The 19,726-nt window shown below is 32.8% G+C and overlaps 1 protein-coding gene across 1 annotated transcript in view; it reads right to left on the bottom strand.

The window, feature by feature from the left end:
* LOC127728691 (protein white-like) overlaps positions 1-19,726 on the bottom strand; it is a 102,437-nt gene that overhangs the window by 9,741 nt on the left and 72,970 nt on the right. The window contains exons 13-18 of the mRNA XM_052236307.1: positions 18,179-18,316; positions 11,204-11,354; positions 8,848-8,925; positions 5,815-5,920; positions 5,237-5,337; positions 753-853 (exon numbers count right to left, since the gene is read on the bottom strand). Of these exons, the coding sequence (XP_052092267.1) occupies positions 753-853; positions 5,237-5,337; positions 5,815-5,920; positions 8,848-8,925; positions 11,204-11,354; positions 18,179-18,316 (675 nt within the window). The remainder of the gene's footprint in view (positions 1-752; positions 854-5,236; positions 5,338-5,814; positions 5,921-8,847; positions 8,926-11,203; positions 11,355-18,178; positions 18,317-19,726) is intronic.

A 19,726-nucleotide genomic window follows, 5' to 3' on the forward strand; every position in this document is an offset into this window, starting at 1 on the left:
AAATTGAAAACTTATGCAAATTGAGTTTTTATGACAAAATACTTCGTAATTTAGCCGAAAACTGTAATTTTATTTGTTTCTATTAACTTTTAAAAATGTTGTTACTATAGTAAACATTACAGTAAGCATTTATCGCCTTCTCTAACAAAGAGCTTCGATTCTTTTGTTCTATTTCAACTGGGTTTCCGCCTGCCAAGTAATGAGAAAAGCTCACTTGGATCCTTTGCACAATCTGAAGATAAATGCTGCGTATGATGTTACCTTTATTTGAAAACATCACGATTAAAAGTTTAATGCTAAATTATCAAGACATATGTCATTTCAGAACTTTGGTGTCCATGTCAATAAGATTTTTGATAATCTGTTTAATTCATTTACACTTCTTCTAGAATTGGTGGTATATACATGTCCTTTCTTTCCTTTTAATTTGTATGAAATTCCTATTGAGAATGTCACAGATGTTTACCTTTTTTAAAACCTATTTCAGAACCTATGATTGTGAATTCTAACATACATCATCCTCCAGATTGGTGAAAATGAATATACAAAGTGAAAAAATCATGTAGTTGATAAACTCTGGCTATACCTTGATACTATTGGCTATTTAAGAAGTTTTATATGTGTTTCTTAACATCAAACTGAGAAAACTTGTGAGAAAAGGCTGCTGAATACTATACATATGACACATTGATATTATTTGAATGGTATAAGTCTTATCTAAAGTTTCACTGTAACAATAAAGGGTTACAAACCTCATCAAAGCTAAGAGACTCTATAACTTGACTTCCTGAAGTAAAGCACCGTGAAGGATTGCCTACAGTTGAGTTCACTGCCACAGTAACATTTTTACATTCTGCAAATGGAAAAATCACCCTTTACTATCATGAGGGACTCATAAAAAAAATCTAATTTCACTGGAGCCTCAGCTAGCAGAACTGAGGGTATCAACTTCAGGTGAAACAAGAGGTATTGTATATGGAACAACAACAGGTCCTACGAGTGATGTCACAAAATAATCCTTCCTTGAATTAGCATCAAAGTGCATTAAACTTGTTCAAAATATTAGACTGACAACAGACCCCATCATACTATACATTTGTTATATTGTAAGTCTCCAAATATGTCATCTTTCACATATTTTTTTTTTTTAAACAATACTCCTGGTAATTAATCAATTTGAAACAGCGTTAGATTATGATGACACCACTCACTCTGCTGAGTCCTATTTATCTGATTATAACGTATAGATTGATTTCCTGTTTTATCTGATTATAACGTATAGATTGATTTCCTGTTTTATCTGATTATAACGAATAGGTTGATTTCCTGTTTTATCTGATTATAACGTATAGATTGATTTCCTGTTTTATCTGATTATAACATATAGATTGATTTCCTGTTTTATCTGATTATAACGTATAGATTGATTTCCTGTTTTATCTGATTATAACGTATAGGTTGATATCCTATTTTATCTGATTATAACGTATAGATTGATTTCCTGTTTTATCTGATTATAACATATAGATTGATTTCCTGTTTTATCTGATTATAACGTATAGATTGATTTCCTGTTTTATCTGATTATAACGTATAGGTTGATATCCTATTTTATCTGATTATAACGTATAGATTGATTTCCTGTTTTATCTGATTATAACGTATAGATTGATTTCCTGTTTTATCTGATTATAACGAATAGGTTGATTTCCTGTTTTATCTGATTATAACGTATAGATTGATTTCCTGTTTTATCTGATTATAACATATAGATTGATTTCCTGTTTTATCTGATTATAACGTATAGATTGATTTCCTGTTTTATCTGATTATAACGTATAGGTTGATATCCTATTTTATCTGATTATAACGTATAGATTGATTTCCTGTTTTATCTGATTATAACGTATAGGTTGATTTCCTGTTTTATCCGATTATAACGTATAGATTGATTTCCTGTTTTATCTGATTATAACGTATAGATTGATTTCCTGTTTTATCTGATTATAACGTATAGGTTGATATCCTATTTTATCTGATTAAAACGTATAGATTGATTTCCTGTTTTATCTGATTATAACGTATAGATTGATTTCCTGTTTTATCTGATTACAAATAACGTTTTATCTGATTATAACGTATAGATTGATTTCCTGTTTTATCTGATTATAAAGTATAGGTTGATATCCTGTTTTATCTGATTATAACGTATAGATTGATTTCCTGTTTTATCTGATTATAACGTATAGATTGATTTCCTGTTTTATCTGATTATAACGTATAGATTGATTTCCTGTTTTATCTGATTATAACGTATAGGTTGATTTCCTGTTTTATCTGATTATAACGTATAAATTGATTTCCTGTTTTATCTGATTATAATGTAAAGGTTGATTTCCTGTTTTATCTGATTATAACGTATAGATTAATTTCCTGTTTTATCTGATTACAAATAACGTTTTATCTGATTATAACGTATAGGTTGATTTCCTGTTTTATCTGATTATAACGTATAGATTGATTTCCTGTTTTATCTGAGTATAACGTAAAGATTGATTTCCTGTTTTATCTGATTATAACATATAGATTGATTTCCTGTTTTATCTGATTATAACGTATAGACTGATTTCCTGTTTTATCTGATTATAACGTTTAGATTGATTTCCTGTTTTATCTGATTATAACGTACAGGTTGATATCCTGTTTTATCTGATTATAACGTATAGGTTGATTTCCTGTTTTATCTGATTATAACGTATAGATTGATTTCCTGTTTTATCTGATTATAACATACAGGTTGATATCCTGTTTTATCTGATTATAACGTATAGGTTGATTTCCTGTTTTATCTGATTATAACGTATAGATTGATTTCCTGTTTTATCTGATTATAACGTACAGATTGATTTCCTGTTTTATCTGATTATAACGTATAGATTGATTTCCTGTTTTATCTGATTATAACGTATAGATTGATTTCCTGTTTTATCTGATTATAACGTATAGGTTGATTTCCTGTTTTATCTGATTATAACGTATAAATTGATTTCCTGTTTTATCTGATTATAATGTAAAGGTTGATTTCCTTTTTTATCTGATTATAACGTATAGATTAATTTCCTGTTTTATCTGATTACAAATAACGTTTTATCTGATTATAACGTATAGGTTGATTTCCTGTTTTATCTGATTATAACGTATAGATTGATTTCCTGTTTTATCTGAGTATAACGTAAAGATTGATTTCCTGTTTTATCTGATTATTACGTATAGATTGATTTCCTGTTTTATCTGATTATAACGTATAGATTGATTTCCTGTTTTATCTGATTATAACGTTTAGATTGATTTCCTGTTTTATCTGATTATAACGTACAGGTTGATTTCCTGTTTTATCTGATTATAACGTATAGGTTGATTTCCTGTTTTATCTGATTATAACATATAGATTGATTTCCTGTTTTATCTGATTATAATGTATAGATTGATTTCCTGTTTTATCTGATTATAACGTTTAGATTGATTTCCTGTTTTATCTGATTATAACGTACAGGTTGATATCCTGTTTTATCTGATTATAAGGTATAGGTTGATTTCCTGTTTTATCTGATTATAACGTACAGGTTGATATCCTGTTTTATCTGGTTATAACGTATAGGTTGATTTCCTGTTTTATCTGATTATAACGTACAGATTGATTTCCTGTTTTATCTGATTATAACGTATAGGTTGATTTCCTGTTTTATCTGATTATAACGTATAGATTGATTTCTTGTTTTATCTGATTATAACGTAAAGGTTGATTTCCTGTTTTATCTGATTATAACGTATAGATTGATTTCCTGTTTTATCTGATTATAAAGTATAGGTTGATTTCCTGTTTTATCTGATTATAACGTATAGATTGATTTCCTGTTATATCTGATTATAACGTATAGATTGATTTCCTGTTTTATCGAATTATAACGTATAGATTGATTTCTTGTTTTATCTGATTATAACGTATAGATTGATTTCTTGTTTTATCTGATTATAACGTATAGATTGATTTCCTGTTTTATCTGATTATAACGTATAGATTGATTTCTTGTTTTATCTGATTATAACGTATAGGTTGATTTCCTGTTTTTGACATTTCAGTGTTTTACCTTATAATATGAAAAAGTCCTAGCATCAACAATAGTCAAACTATAGACCAGCAAATAGTCTGTTATAGCACAACTATTTCTTCTTTTTTATTCAGAAAAAAAATATACTGAGGTATAATAATGTGTGTTAACTAGAAGTATATCAAAGATGTCAAAATGAAGAGACAAATTTGGTTCGAATAATCACTTTGATTTTGAAAAATATATTTGACCTATAAGAATTGTCTTTCATCAGAATGAACAACATTATTAGGTCACTTATTTTCTAAGATCTGAACTTGGTTGTAAACATAAATGACTGTCATACACCAAAAGCTTTTTTTCCATTTCACAGTTTTGTTCTTTTTTGAGTCCACCATCCCCCTTTCATACTTTGACATATGCTCATCTCAAAAATACTCTGCTCACCTAACTAAGTGCATGCATGTCTAAAAATAAAACATAAAGACAACAGAACCTACCAACAAAATTAGACAGTCAAACATATCATACAACAAAACTGACTCCTCAGAAAAGAGAAAAGAGATATATAACTAGATAGCCTAACTGGGTACAAGCACACATTGTGGTGGGTTTAAACTAGATTTGCATGTGCTTAAACCTCCCCCTTTTCCTATCTACACCATATCTGATAAAAGTAAATCACAAAATAAAAATCTTGTCCAGCTATCAGAAGAATAATTACTAAGGTTGGTTTATATCCCAGGTGTGACAGTGATGCAATGAGTTTGCAATGTCACTGGTGATATCAGTAACTTGTCACAGCAATTCCTCTCATAGCTAGAAAAAAAATCTTTGTTGGGGCAATCACTGGTTGTTGCAAGCGAGTTGTAATAAATGTTGCAATTTTGCTACGCATCTCTGACTCTGACCATGTGTTAATCACATTGAAAGCAAAGTAAAAACTGCATTTGTATTTTATGATATAAAAAAAAATTGCATCACAATGCCATCGCACCACATGTATAAAGCCAGATAGGTACTCCAATAGTCATACTTAAATTTCCTGAGGAACATGAAAAACTGACAGGTTTCCTTATACGCATAATTAAAATATTTCAATCAGCATATATATAAAAATATTATACCTATATGATCTATATCGCTCCACTGATTTATTGATAGAACTTCATTACTGTATTGGAACCAGGACAAATACTTCAACCAAAGTAACCAGTCTGGAATGGTACTGAAAATAAGGTACAAACAGACATAATTTTACAGAAACCAGGAGAAACATTTCATCCAAAGTAGTATATATGTACATTTTTCGCAGTGTATTTATTTTCACGTATTTTGCATTAGGTATATTTTCATGAAAATATGTACATAAAATACAAATGCAGTGTAGGTACACGGAGATCTCTTAAATAAACATCCCGAGAATTTATAACTGTACCAGTGGATAACATTTGCTGGCATCACCATAACATTTGCATATAAAAATCATTTCAATATTTTAAAAATGCAAGTTATCAGCCAACCAAAGTAGACCTTGGAAGGAACTGCACACATGTCACATGGTATCAAATAATAACATGAATCTTGGAACATTATATCAAGGAGCTATGATAAAAGAGAAATGGTTTGTGGACAGACAGATATACATACAAATCACCCAATGCATTTAAGACTTATACAATAGTAAAGGAATTTTCTGACTTACTCATTTTGTACAAAAAACCCACCGAACAACATCAATGGTATCAATAATGGTGGTGCTACTGCTAATGCCATGTTTGCTGAACTGGACAGTGTTGATATAATCATTCCTACAAATGTGTATATATATATAATTCGTCTAAACAACAGCCCAACAATGTTAGATCTGTAAATTTGCGTTAGAAATTTTTTTGTTCTTCCCTGGCAGGGATTCGAACTCATGCTACTGAGATATCGTGGCACCAAATCGCCTTGCACTGTGCCCAACGCGCTAGACCACTCGACCACCTAGGCTCTAAAAAATAAAGCTTTTGATGGCCGGGTGTTACCTTTCCTCGTCAGTTTTTATCTAGCGTCGTAACACAGTACATGATATATAAGGCATGAAGATGGAATTGTTACAGATCAGCTGAATTATCTATTGTAAAGGATCCTACAAATTAATATAATATGCAGTCACAGAAATAATTATGTTATAAGTACGTCTGAACCAGTGACGACTCTACAACAGATTTTATCCATCGGATCACCAGCAGTGATGGTGATACAAGGCTGAAAATACATTCTGTATATATAATTCGTCTAAACAACAGCCCAACAATGTTAGATCTGTAAATTTGCGTTAGCAAATTTTTTGTTCTTCCCTGGCCGGGATTCCAACTCATGCTACTGAGATATCGTGGCACCAAATCGCCTTGCACTGTGCCCGACACGCTAGACCTTTTGACTACCTAGGCTCTAAAAATAAAGCTTTCGGTGGCCGGGTGTTACCTTTCCTCGTCAATTTTTATCTAGCGTCGTAACACAGAACATGATATATAAGGCATGAAGATGGAATTGTTACAGATCAGCTGAATTATCTATTGTAAAGATATATATATACAAAAGAGATACTAGCTACAAATACAGGAACAAATAAGAAACTGATGCAAAACCTAACATGTAAATTTTATATCAAGTAGATAACAGAAATGTGCCTATACCAAGGCTGATACTGATAACCAAGGCTGATACTGATAACAAAGGCTGATACTGATAACCAAGGCTGATACTGATAACAAAGGCTGACACTGATAACCAAGGCTGATACTGATAACCAAGGCGATAACCAAGGCTGATACTGATAACAAAGGCTGATACTGATAACCAAGGCTGATACTGATAACCAAGGCTGACACTGATAACCAAGGCTGATACTGATAACCAAGGCTGATACTGATAACCAAGGCTGATACCGATAACCAAGGCTGACACCGAAAAACCAAGGCTAACACTGATAACCAAGGCTGATACTGATAACCAAGGCTGACACCGATAACCAAGGCTGATACCGTTAACCAAGGCTGATACTTATAACCAAGGCTGACAATGATAACCAAGGCTGACACTGATAGCCAAGGCTGACACCAATAACCAAGGCTGACACTGATAACCAAGGCTGACACTGATAACCAAGGCTGACAATGATAACAAAGGCTGACACTGATAGCCAAGGCTGACACTGATAGCCAAGGCTGACACAGATAACCAAGGCTCATACTGATAACCGAGGCTGATACTGATAACCAAGGCTGACACATTAACCAAGGCTGACACTGATAACCAAGGCTGACACTGATAACCAAGGCTCATACTGATAACCAAGGCTGATACTGATAACTAAGGCTGACACTGACAACCAAGGCTGACAATGATAACCAAGGCTGACACTGATAACCAAGGCTGACACTGATAGCCAAGGCTGACACTGATAGCCAAGGCTGACACTGATAACCAAGGCTCATACTGATAACCGAGGCTGATACTGATAACCAAGGCTGACACATTAACCAAGGCTGACACATTAACCAAGGCTGACACTGATAACCAAGGCTGACACTGATAACCAAGGCTCATACTGATAACCAAGGCTGATACTGATAACCAAGGCTGACACTGACAACCAAGGCTGACAATGATAACCAAGGCTGACACTGATAACCAAGGCTGACAATGATAACCAAGGCTGACACTGATAGCCAAGGCTCACACTGATAACCAAGGCTGATACTGATAACCAAGGCTGACACCAATAACCAAGGCTGACACTGATAACCAAGGCTCATACATATAACCGAGGCTGATTCTGATAACCAAGGCTGACACTGATAACCAAGGCTGACACTGATAACCAAGGCTGACACTGATAACCAAGGCTGATACTGATAACCAAGGCTGATACTGATAACCAAGGCTGACACTGAGAACCAAGGCTGACACTGATAACCAAGGCTCATACTGATAACCAAGGCTGACTCTGAGAACCAAGGCTGATACTGATAACCAAGGCTGATACTGATAACCAAGGCTGATACTTATAACCAAGGCTGATACTGATAACCAAAGCTGACACTGAGAACCAAGGCTGATACTGATAACCAAGGCTGATACTGATAACCAAGGCTGATACTGATAACTAAGGCTGATACTGATAACCAAGGCTGATACTTATAACCAAGGCTGATACTGATAAAAATGTCTGGTAATTGTTAAATTTGGCCTATGGTAATAATAGTTTATCTATACAAATATATTAAAATATAAGGCCAATTTTATATAAATCAACCAACTATACAATTTTTTTCTAACAGATATACTTTTTGATCTCATTCATAAAGAAGAAGAACATTTGTGGGTAAACCATTTCATACATTGTTGATGTGACAGAAACACTAATTATGGTATGAGAAGCTCAAAAAACCTTCCTAGTAAAAAGACAATTGTCTTAAATTTGACTTGTATCCTTATGGTTTATGAATGGGATAAACAGTAAGATGGATAGGTTTCTTATCTCTATACACTTACCTGGCAAAATGGTGGGTGGAAAATAGTCAGATCCAGCCTTTTTGAACATTGAGATCATATATTATATTAAGGCCAATAACTGGATGGTTACTATCAGTTTATTCCAGTACTCAATATGTTTATTTACTAAGAATTGTTTATAAGAAAGTAAATCCTTTTATATAACTTGACCTTTTTATACTTATGTACATACCAAATGATGCTGCTGTATTAGCCACCAGTATAGCAATACCACAACAAATCAGAAAAGATTCAACATTATAATATAAACCTGAAATGAACAAATACTTCTTTTTTAATCATCTTGTCAAAGCTGTGGATTAATACTATAAAGTCAGTTTGATAAACCAAAAAAAAAAAATATGGATGTTTTTCAAGTTTCAAGGAAAATATATCCAGATACAAAATTGAACTTAGTAACTGAAATGAACAACAAATATTGTGGCATAAATGTGAACACTTACTTAATAAAGGTGGCTTTGTTTAAACTGATCTAGAATGAGGTGCACTATTTGAATATTCAATGTATATTTTTGGGTGTTTTTTTCACTATGATGATCCCTTCTTTAACAAGAGTGCACATGCTGAAATGTCTCGTCTGCTTTACTGACCATTGATTTTATGTTGATAGTCCTAAATATAAAGCTTTACTAAAAGTATCAAATAAACTTAACATGATCCAAGAAAATGAGGTCAACCTCAGATAAACCAAACCCGAATACATGTACACCTTACAATCATTCCATACACCAAATATAGTTGACCTATTGCTTATAGTTTCTTAGAAACGAACTTAACCAGGAAAACGTAACCAATGAACCATGAAAATGAGGTCAAGGTCAGATAAACCATGCCAGACAGACATGTACACCTTACAATCAATCTATGCATTAAATATAGTTGACATGTTACTTATAGTATCCAAGAAACAAACTAAACCATGAAAACTTAACATTGACCAATGAACCATGAAAATGAGGTCAAGGTCAGATGATACCTGCCAGACAGACATATACACCTTACAATCATTCCATACACCAAATATAGTTGACCTAATTCTTATAGTTAAAGAAAAACAGACTAAAACATAAAAAACTTAATACTGAGCAATGAACCATGAAAATGAGGTCAATTTCAAATAAAACCTGCCAGACTGACATGTACATCATGAAATATTTCCATACACCAAACAAAGTTGACCTATTGCATATAGTATTAGAAAATAAATTGGGAATGTGTCCATGGGACACAGATAATGCCCCCACTTGCAAATAACCTTATAAAGGGACATAACTCAAGAACAGTAAAAGTGACACTACCCAAATTTGTACTTGATCTGAGTTTTAAGGTAATAAGCATTGTGTATAATTTTCATAACATTTGGTAGAGGCAAACTGAAGTTTGAGAGTAAAAACGAGGATACACCAATTTTTTCCATTTGTAAAAGGGGCATAACTCTAGAACTGTAAAAGTGAGGCCACCAAAATTCAAACTTGATCAGTGTTTTGTGGTAATAAGCATTGCACATAAGTTTCATAACATTTGTTTGAGGCCAACTAAAGTTTGAGAACGGAAACAAAAATTTCAGCAATTTTTCCATTTGTAAAGGGACATAACTCTAGAAAGGTATAAGAGAGGCTACCAAAATTCAAACTAGTTCTGTGTTTTGTTGTAATAAGCATTGCACATAAGTTTCATAACATTTGTTTGAGGCCAACTAAAGTTTGAGAATGGAAACGAAAAATTCAGCAATTTTTCCATTTGTAAAGGGGCATAACTCTAGAACGGTAAAAGTGATGCAACCAAAATTCAAATTTGATCTGTGTTTAGTGGGCATAAAAAAGACCAAAACACAAAAACTTAACTTTAACCGCTGAACCATGAAAATGAGGTCAAGGTCAGATGGTCAGATGACACCTGCCAGTTGGAAATGTACACCTTACAATCATTCCATACACCAAATATAGCAGACCTATTGCTTCTAGTATCCGAGATATGGACTTGAACACAAAAACTTAACCTCGTTCACTGATCAATGAAATGAGGTCGAGGTCAGATTAAAACTGTCTGACAGGCACGAGGACCTTGCAAGTTACTCACATACTAAATATAGTTATCTTATTACTCATAATAAGAGAGAAATTAACATTACAAAAAATCTTAACTTTTTTTTTCAAGTAATCACTGAACCATGAAAATGAGGTCAAGGCCAATGGACATATGACAGACAGAAACTTCATAACATAAGGCATCTATATACATTGTACATGAAGCATCCATGTCTTCTACCTTCTAAAATATAAAGCTTTTAAGTAGTTAGTTAACGCCAGCGCCGTATAATCACTATCCCTATGACAGAAGTTGCAGGCTCAACAAGAATTAGGCTCTGTAAGTCACACGGACTATCTTAACCTTTTGTATATACACAGTGTTTTGATTGAAAGTGTCAATTTCTGAAAAAATTAAACATGAGGATTGAAAATATAAATGTGTCAAAATTTTGTTTACAAAACAACATTTCCACAAACATTGGTTTTAATTATACAAACCTGCCATCCAGTAAAGTATAGATGTAAACAATACAGGAAGAATAATTAAAGATGGTAGTTCTGTTATAGATTTACTCAGGTAATATGTATCTACTCTGTATAAACCACTGCCATGCTCTCGTAAGAAAATAGGTAATTCCATAGGGAATGTCTGAAATGTACAATGCTATTTGTAACATTTCCTATTTATATCATTGATAAAGGTTGTAATTATAATGTTGATTAAGAAATAATTTGTGACATTCATTGCTTATTAGGGTCAAGATTTTATTTTTTCTAAAAGAGAGAAAATACAAAGGGGAAATAGAAAATCAAACGTCCAATAAAAACAAACAAGACAACTTTCAGGTGCAATTTTTAACAAAATAGGTCAATATTTAATTTGACATAATTTTGCAAACATGAAATATGAATTTGACACTTAAAAATGTGTGAAAAGTGTGATCTGGTTTTTGTTGCATGTTCAAACCAGTTCATGCAGACAAAAACCAAAGTATCAAAACCACAATTATTGTCAGTGTCAAAAACACGATACCAAAAATCTCATGGTTTGACCATCAAAACGAAAATGGCAGCCATTTGTTAAAAAAAAAAACCTCTCCTTAGACAAACAGTGGCTAAAAAGAAACTATAAAGCCTACAATGTTCAGAACATATCACATTATTACAACTACAGTGCACGGTACATTCAGATTGAACAGTAAAATTGAGAATGGAAATGGGGAATGTGTCAAAGAGACAACAACCCGACCATAGAACAGACAACAGCAGAAGGTCACCAACAGGTCTTCAATGCAGCGAGAAATTCCCGCACCCGGAGGCTTCCTTCAGCTGGCCCCAAAACAAATATATATACTAGTTCAGTGATAATGAACGCCATACTAAACTCCAAATTGTACACAAAGTACATTGAACTGAATTAACATGTTCAATTTCACAAACTGGAGATTTCTGTTGTCTAACAGGAATTACCTTGAAGCATTGTTGGCTGCAGCAGCACAAAGATGCATTAAGACATTGTTTGTGTGGAAAGGAATAAAACAGAAGTGATTTTAAATATACTTGTTTCTCTTTCATCTACAGTATGCAATGGCCTGGTTCAGCGGCTAATATAATGCATATCTTGGACAAGAACTAATAAAAAAAATATCAAATAAGTCAATTTTGAAAAGTCTGCCCTCCCAGAATGGGGATGGGAGGTCAGGACTGTGATTACAAAGTATAAGGATATGTTGGATAGGTAAAGATTCAACCTTGAATAGGAGTTTGTAATAGTCCATATAAAAATCAAGCAAAATTAGAATTTTGTGATGCATCTCATGAAAGGCTACACATATTTGTTTTTGTCATAAGATAGCAATATAAGTGTATATGAAAGAAATGAGTTATTTTTCCCTATTTACTGCCTTATGAGGATGGATAATTGGCATGAATTTTACATTATTTCATATCGGTTAAGAATTAGCTTCTCTTATTGGATAACAAGGGGCCACATGACATTCTTTATTCTTTAGTAAAAAATTCCATCTGTCTTTAACAGAAAAAAACGGACCAGAAAACCGGTTGTTAAAGGAATTTTACATGTTAATGACCAGTGGGGCATGGTTTCTATGTTTAGAGTGATGTTACTTTAAAAAAACGCAATCGCGATTCGTTAATTAGAAAATTATAGAAAACCTAATTTTTTATTTAATTACTGAAAAATTGCACTTAAGTGAATGGCAGTGACTTATAGTTATCACTATGACTGGTCTTCACTCTTTCCTATAGAAATCGTACAATAACTCAAGTTTGCTTTGAACAATTTGAATTTATGAGAATTTTTAAAAACATGGTTCCTCAATGAAATAAACATAATAGTTATTGAAGAACTGGTCTTTATTGTGATACATGGACTGCCCGTTGGACAGTGGTATTGACTGCGACAGCAATAATGACCTCGCCTACGGCTCAGTCATTATCGCTTTCTTAGTCAATACCACTGTCCTGTTGGTAGTCCATATAACGCGATAATGACCAGTTTTTCAATAACTATTATGTAAATAGATTCTTTAGGATAATATTGGGAGTCATCTCCCTTGCATGAGTTGTAATGCATTCAATAGAACTGATAACTCAACTGGTAAAAGTCCATATGAAAAAAATTAAATGGGAATTTCCATATCTTGATACATCTTAAATTATAGATATAAAAATATTTCATGTGTAGGATTTCAACACATGAAGAAAATTTTGCATGAATCTTTATTGGACTGGTCCTTAAAATGCAATGCCAAATAAGGAATAATCCAGTGTGTGTTTTCCTTCCATAAGCACTATAAGTGTACTTGCAGTACATATATGGATGACTGTGCAAACTGAAAGCTAAATCAAAACTACATACTAATATTTCTATGTCTATTTTAATTTTCTATCTTTACATTAAACAGGTGTTTTAACCCTTTATTCATGCAACACATAATACTTGTAATTACAGTTTATATACACAAAAACAATATGTTTAACTAAATATAGAGTCAGTGACAGCAAACTTGTTCACAACACTGTCCTTAAATCTATGGATAGCTGTTTCATTGGGAATCATACCACATCTCCTTATTTTTTTATAAATTTGAACATTTGAAAGTATCTGACCATTTACTAAATGTGTATTTACTTCTAAGACAAAAGATCAAACACATGTTCAATTTGTGGAAAAAGATTTAACTCTTTATGTGAACAAATGTCTACTCTAGATAATGTCAATGCAAATAAAATGTGACATGTCCTTTGATTTCAACAAAGATGCCTGTTGAGTAAACATGAAGTTAATGTCAAGTTACAGTAAATGGGCTATGTCACAGATTTTCTTAAAATTTTGCATACAACTTTGGCCTGTTGAACTTTAACTGAAAAACAAAAAATAATGCATTTATCTCTATTATTTTCTGAAATATTACTGATTGAGTTCTTTCAAAATAGGTGAACATTTGTATAGAAAGCACATAAAATGGGCGAAAAACGTTCCTAAATTTGTCTTAATATCATAAAATTTCCAATTCTTAATTCATAGATTTTTCTTAAAAAAACACATGTTGTTGGTACAAAAATTTCCGTTTTAATGATGTAAAATAATAATAGGGTCACTGACTTCGTTTTAACGGTAAACATCATTCAAAGTGGTGTACTATGTGAAAAAATACCAAAAATCATCGAAATAATCGTAACATCATCGCATTGTAGGCCGTAAAATATGGAAGATTTGTATCAGTGTAAATGGAAGATTTGTATCAGTGTTTTTGGAAGACTTGTATCAGTGTATAAGGAAGACCTGTATCAGTGTATATGGAAGACTTGCATCAGTGTATATGGAAGACTTGTATAAATTTATATGGAAGACTTGTATTAGTGTATATTGAAGACTTGGATCAATGTATATGGAAAACTTGGATCAAAGTATATGGAAGACTTGAATCAGTGTATATAGAAAACTTGGATCAGTGTATTTGGAAGACTTGGATCAATGTATATGGAAAACTTGGATCAAAGTATATGGAAGACTTGAATCAGTGTATATAGAAAACTTGGATCAGTGTATTTGGAAGACTTGTAACAGTGTATATGGAAGACTTGCATCTGTGTATATGGAAGACTTGGATCAGTGTATATGGAAGACCTGTATCAGTGTATTTGGAAGACTTGTATCAGTGTATATGGAAGACTTGCATCTGTGTATATGGAAGACTTGGATCAGTGTATATGGAAGACTTGAATCAGTGTATATAGAAGACTTGGATCAGTGTATTTGGAAGACTTGGATCAGTGTATTTGGAAGACTTGTATCAGTGTATATGGAAGACTTGCATTTGTGTATATGGAAGACTTGGATCAGTGTATATTGAACACTGATCAGTGCATATGGAATACTTGATCAGCTTATAACTCTATCAGTGTATATGGAAGACTTGTTTCAGTGTATAAGGAAGACCTGTATCAGTGTATATGGAAGACTTGTATCAGTGTATATGGAAGACTTGGATCAGTGTAAAGTGAAGATTTGTATCAGTGTATATGGAAGACTTTTATCAGTGTAAATGGAAGACTTGAACAGTGTATATGGAAGACTTGAACAGTGTATATGGACAACTTGTATCAGTGTATATGGAAGACTTGGATCAATGCATATATGTATATGGAAGACTTGGATCAGTGTATATGGAAGACTAGTTTCAGTGTATATGGAAGACCTGTATCAGTGTATATGGAAGACCTGTATCAGTGTATATGGAAGACTTGTATCAGTGTATATGAAAGTAGATAGATATAGGAAGATGTGGTATGAGTGCCAATGAGACAACTCTCCATCCAAGTTACAACCTGTATCAGTGTATATAGAAGACTTGTTTCAGTGTAAATATATATATATGGAAGACTTGTATCAGTGTGTAATTTGATCAGTATATATGAAAGACTTGATCAGTATATATGGAAGACTTGATCAGTGCAATTCTGCAGGTTTGTGATTCAAGTTACTTGTAACTGTGAGGAATTTGATTTTCCCTTCATTGAGCTTACATGTATTAATTGTTTGCGTATTAAAGTTATCATATGTAACTGAAAAAGGTGTACAGGATTTTTTACACTTTAAAAGGGACAAAGTTTTAATTGAGATAACATAAACAGTAATTGATATTAGAGAAGAACCCCATGATAAGAAGTTAAATAACATATGAACTTTATATACTAATAGTTTTGTACATTTTCCAGAAAGAAAAGCTGATACTATTTTCACTTTTTTATATCAAACCGTTAACAATTGTAACAGAAGTAACCTTTTGTTCTGCCCAAAAACTGGTCTAATAGAAATTTTACAGGATTTTGCTATATTCATAAGTGTCATCGTTAAAGATATCAAGGGTCATTACTCATGAACAGCAAAAGTGTATATCGTCTATTTCTCCTCTATTTTGTCACCAGAAGCAACATATTAAAATTAAAACATATCAAAATTTGAAATGATTGGCTGAAATGTTTAGAAGTCATTGCACCTAAACAACATAACACATCATTTCAATCAATTAACCAGAACTCAAGTGGCATTCTTTATGGATTTGTAGTGGAAGAAACATATTTCTGAGATTGGTCTAGTATTTTTGGTTTTAGTGATTAGGATTGTAAAGTCTGCTACATTAATGTTAAATGGTTGAAAATAGAATTGTGACCTTGACCTTTTAACTACTGACCTAAAAGTCTATAGATGTTTTGTTGTTTCCAAGGGGCATTCTCAATAAGTTGAATGATTGACATGATTCAAAAGATAAAACATGGAAACTAAAAATTTGCCCCAATTGCTGCTGGGACCTTGATCTTTGACCTAGTGACCTCAAATGAAAAGATGTCTTCTTCATATCATACAAGCAATAGTAAAGTATGTCATGTCAGCAGAATCTTATCAACAAAGGACTAACTAAAAGGCATTATTCTGCTATTTATAGCTTACAAATTCAAATATAACAAGGCATGCAAAGACTAACAGATAGAAAGTCATGGCACGTCAAACATTTGTTCCAAAAACCATAGATTAATAGATTGTCCCCATATACCAGTTAATACTGCTGAAAATTTTAGAAAGTCATAGTTTTTAAAAGCAAAAATTGTTCCAAGTACAATCTACTGAGCCGTTATATACAGAAAACCTTTTGGAGCACACATATTTGAGCAGGTGTTCCCACGACTAAGTCTAACCTGCCAGGTCTGGGGCCCAATGATGACAAATAAAAATTAAGTCTAGTTCAAGAGATTCATCTAGATATCATCTACAAACCCTTTTTTGGGCCCTATTATAAATAAAACTTGGAAAAGAGTTCCTAATTAACATTGGTTAGACTGCTAGGGAGGCACATTCAATATATATATTCCTATAATAAATCATAGTTAGCACATTGTATCCTGAAACCAAGATCTGAAAGAATTTATAAAAGATATAGATATTTATTTTATAAATGTGACATTAAAAGATACCAAAAGAATATTCAAACTCATAAGTCGAAAGAGAACTGTCAATGCCATGGCAAAAAACGAAAAACAGCAAATGCGCAACCTAAGTTAATTCCTTCTATCTAGCAATTGTATATTTTTCTTCAAAATTCAATAAGGGTACTAATCACTCAGAAACAACAAATTGCACCTCATTTTTCTATATTTTCAGTCTATTTTTAACAGCTTGACCTTGACCTTCAACCTTCAATGCATTAGGGTTCTTCCTCTTCCCTATGTTGTCTTTCTATTTTAGTTTCATTTTGATATCAATAAAGACAACTCTAGTGACCATCCGGAAACCATCTTTTTACAATTTTTTTAATTTTTAGTAAAAGGAACCTAGACATTTGACCTATTGACTCCAAAATCAATAAGAATCTCCTCCCTCCCTAGATCTTCCATTGGTATATGTTTCATTCAATTTTAGCAAGGAAGACTCAAATGTTTAAACAATGTCTATTTTTAGTAACAGTGACCTTGAACTTTTACCTATTGACCTCAAAATTTCCACTTCCATTGGTATAACTAATAATGAGTTTCATTTTAATTTAGCATGGGAAACAAGATTTCATCCAGAAAGAATTTGTTTCAGACAAAGGGACAAAATATATCCTCAAAAATTTTGTTTTTGTTTTTTTGGGGGAGCATTATAATGAAAAGAAGATCCAACAAAACAATGCTGAAAGAGAATGGTGATTTGATCTTTAATTCCCCACAGCTACAGGAAAACTTACATTACTGAACGGGAAAATAACCAAACAAGGCATATGCAGTGGGTATCAAGAGACTAAAAACTCACAAGAAGTACACCAAACAAGGTATTTGCAGTGGTTTCCAAGAGAATTAAAAAGATAACACCATTTATGTTGATCAGCCTTTCTTGGTCATAATCGTTGTCTGTATCTAAGAAGATTAAACCAACAAGACTGGCTATTATCTGTAAAAATATTGACTTACATTCAGGATAGCAAACATGTTTGAAAAGCTCATGTTGGTCAGCAATAAGAAAAGCACTCCATTGATGTTGACCACTCGTTTTTGATCATAATCATTGTTATCATGGAGATATATCAGACCAAGTACAACTCCTACAAACTGTAAAATAAACAGACATCAAACTTTCAATATACAGACAGAATGATTGCATTTTTTAAAATTTTTTTGATACTAACATCATCAGCAAGAATATCACAGGAGCAAACTAAGATGAATGAGCTGATTTTATTCCAGCTGATGAAATCATTATAAAAAATAAAATGCTCCGCTGGGGTGCAGCTTGATACGACCTCAGAGGTCGAACCCTGAACAGTTGGGGCAAGTATGGACACAACATTCAAGCTTGAAACAGCACTGAATTTGGATTGTAATTAAATATTTGACACAGCATAGGTTTCTGACACAGAATGAATGTGGTCTAAGAACTTAAAAATTTTTGATTTACCTATTCAAACCATATCATTATTATTTGCTTTTATATATAAATCAGAAATAACTAATTTAAAATGGAAAATTTTAAAGAAAAAAAAGGAAAGAAAAAATTCCCCCCCCCCAAATTTTTTGAACCCCCTTATGATTCATCACCCCCAAACTCAATCCCAACCTTCCCTTTGTGGTATGGTAACTTGCAGTACAATTTCAGAGAGATCCATACACTTGAACACAAGTTATTGTCTGGAAACTAGAAAAATGCTTGTTTTTTGGCCCCTTTTTGGCCCCAAATTCCTAAACGTTTCGGGCAATTACCCCCAAACTCAAACCCAGCTTTCCCTTTGTGATATGGAAGCTTGTAGTACAATTTCATAAAGATCAATACACTTACACACAAGTTATTGTCCTGAAACTAGAAAAATGCTTTTTTTTGCCCCTTTATGGCCCCTAATTCCTAAAATTTTGAGGCAATTACCCCCAAAATAAAACTCCCAGCCTTTCCTTTGTAGTATGGTACCTTGCAGTACAATTTCAGAGAGATCCATACACTTGAACACAAGTTATTGTCTGGAAACTAGAAAAATGCTTATTTTTGGCCCCTTTTTGGCCCCTTATTCCTAAACTTTTCGGGTAATTACCCCCAAACTCAATTCCAGCTTTCCCTTTGTGATATGGAACCTTGTAGTACAATTTCATAAAGATCCATACACTTACACACAAGTTATTGTCATGAAACTAGAAAAATGCTTGTTTTTTTTGCCCCTTTTTGGCCCCTAATTCCTAAAATTTGGAGGCAATTACCCCCAAAATCAATCCCAGCATTCCCTTTGTGATATGGAACCTTGTGGTACAATGTCAGAGAGATCCATACACTTACACACAAGTTATTGTCATGAAACTAGAAAAATGCTAGTTTTTTGCCCCTTTTTGGCCCCTAATTCCTAAAATTTGGAGGCAATTACCCCCAAAATCAATCCCAGCATTCCCTTTGTGATATGGAACCTTGTGGTACAATGTCAGAGAGATCCATACACTAACACACAAGTTATGTCTGGAAGTTACAAAAATGCTTATTTT

The sequence above is a fragment of the Mytilus californianus genome, unplaced genomic scaffold, assembly GCF_021869535.1.
Source record: "Mytilus californianus isolate M0D057914Y unplaced genomic scaffold, xbMytCali1.0.p SCAF_2, whole genome shotgun sequence".
Classification (NCBI taxonomy): domain Eukaryota; kingdom Metazoa; phylum Mollusca; class Bivalvia; order Mytilida; family Mytilidae; genus Mytilus; species Mytilus californianus.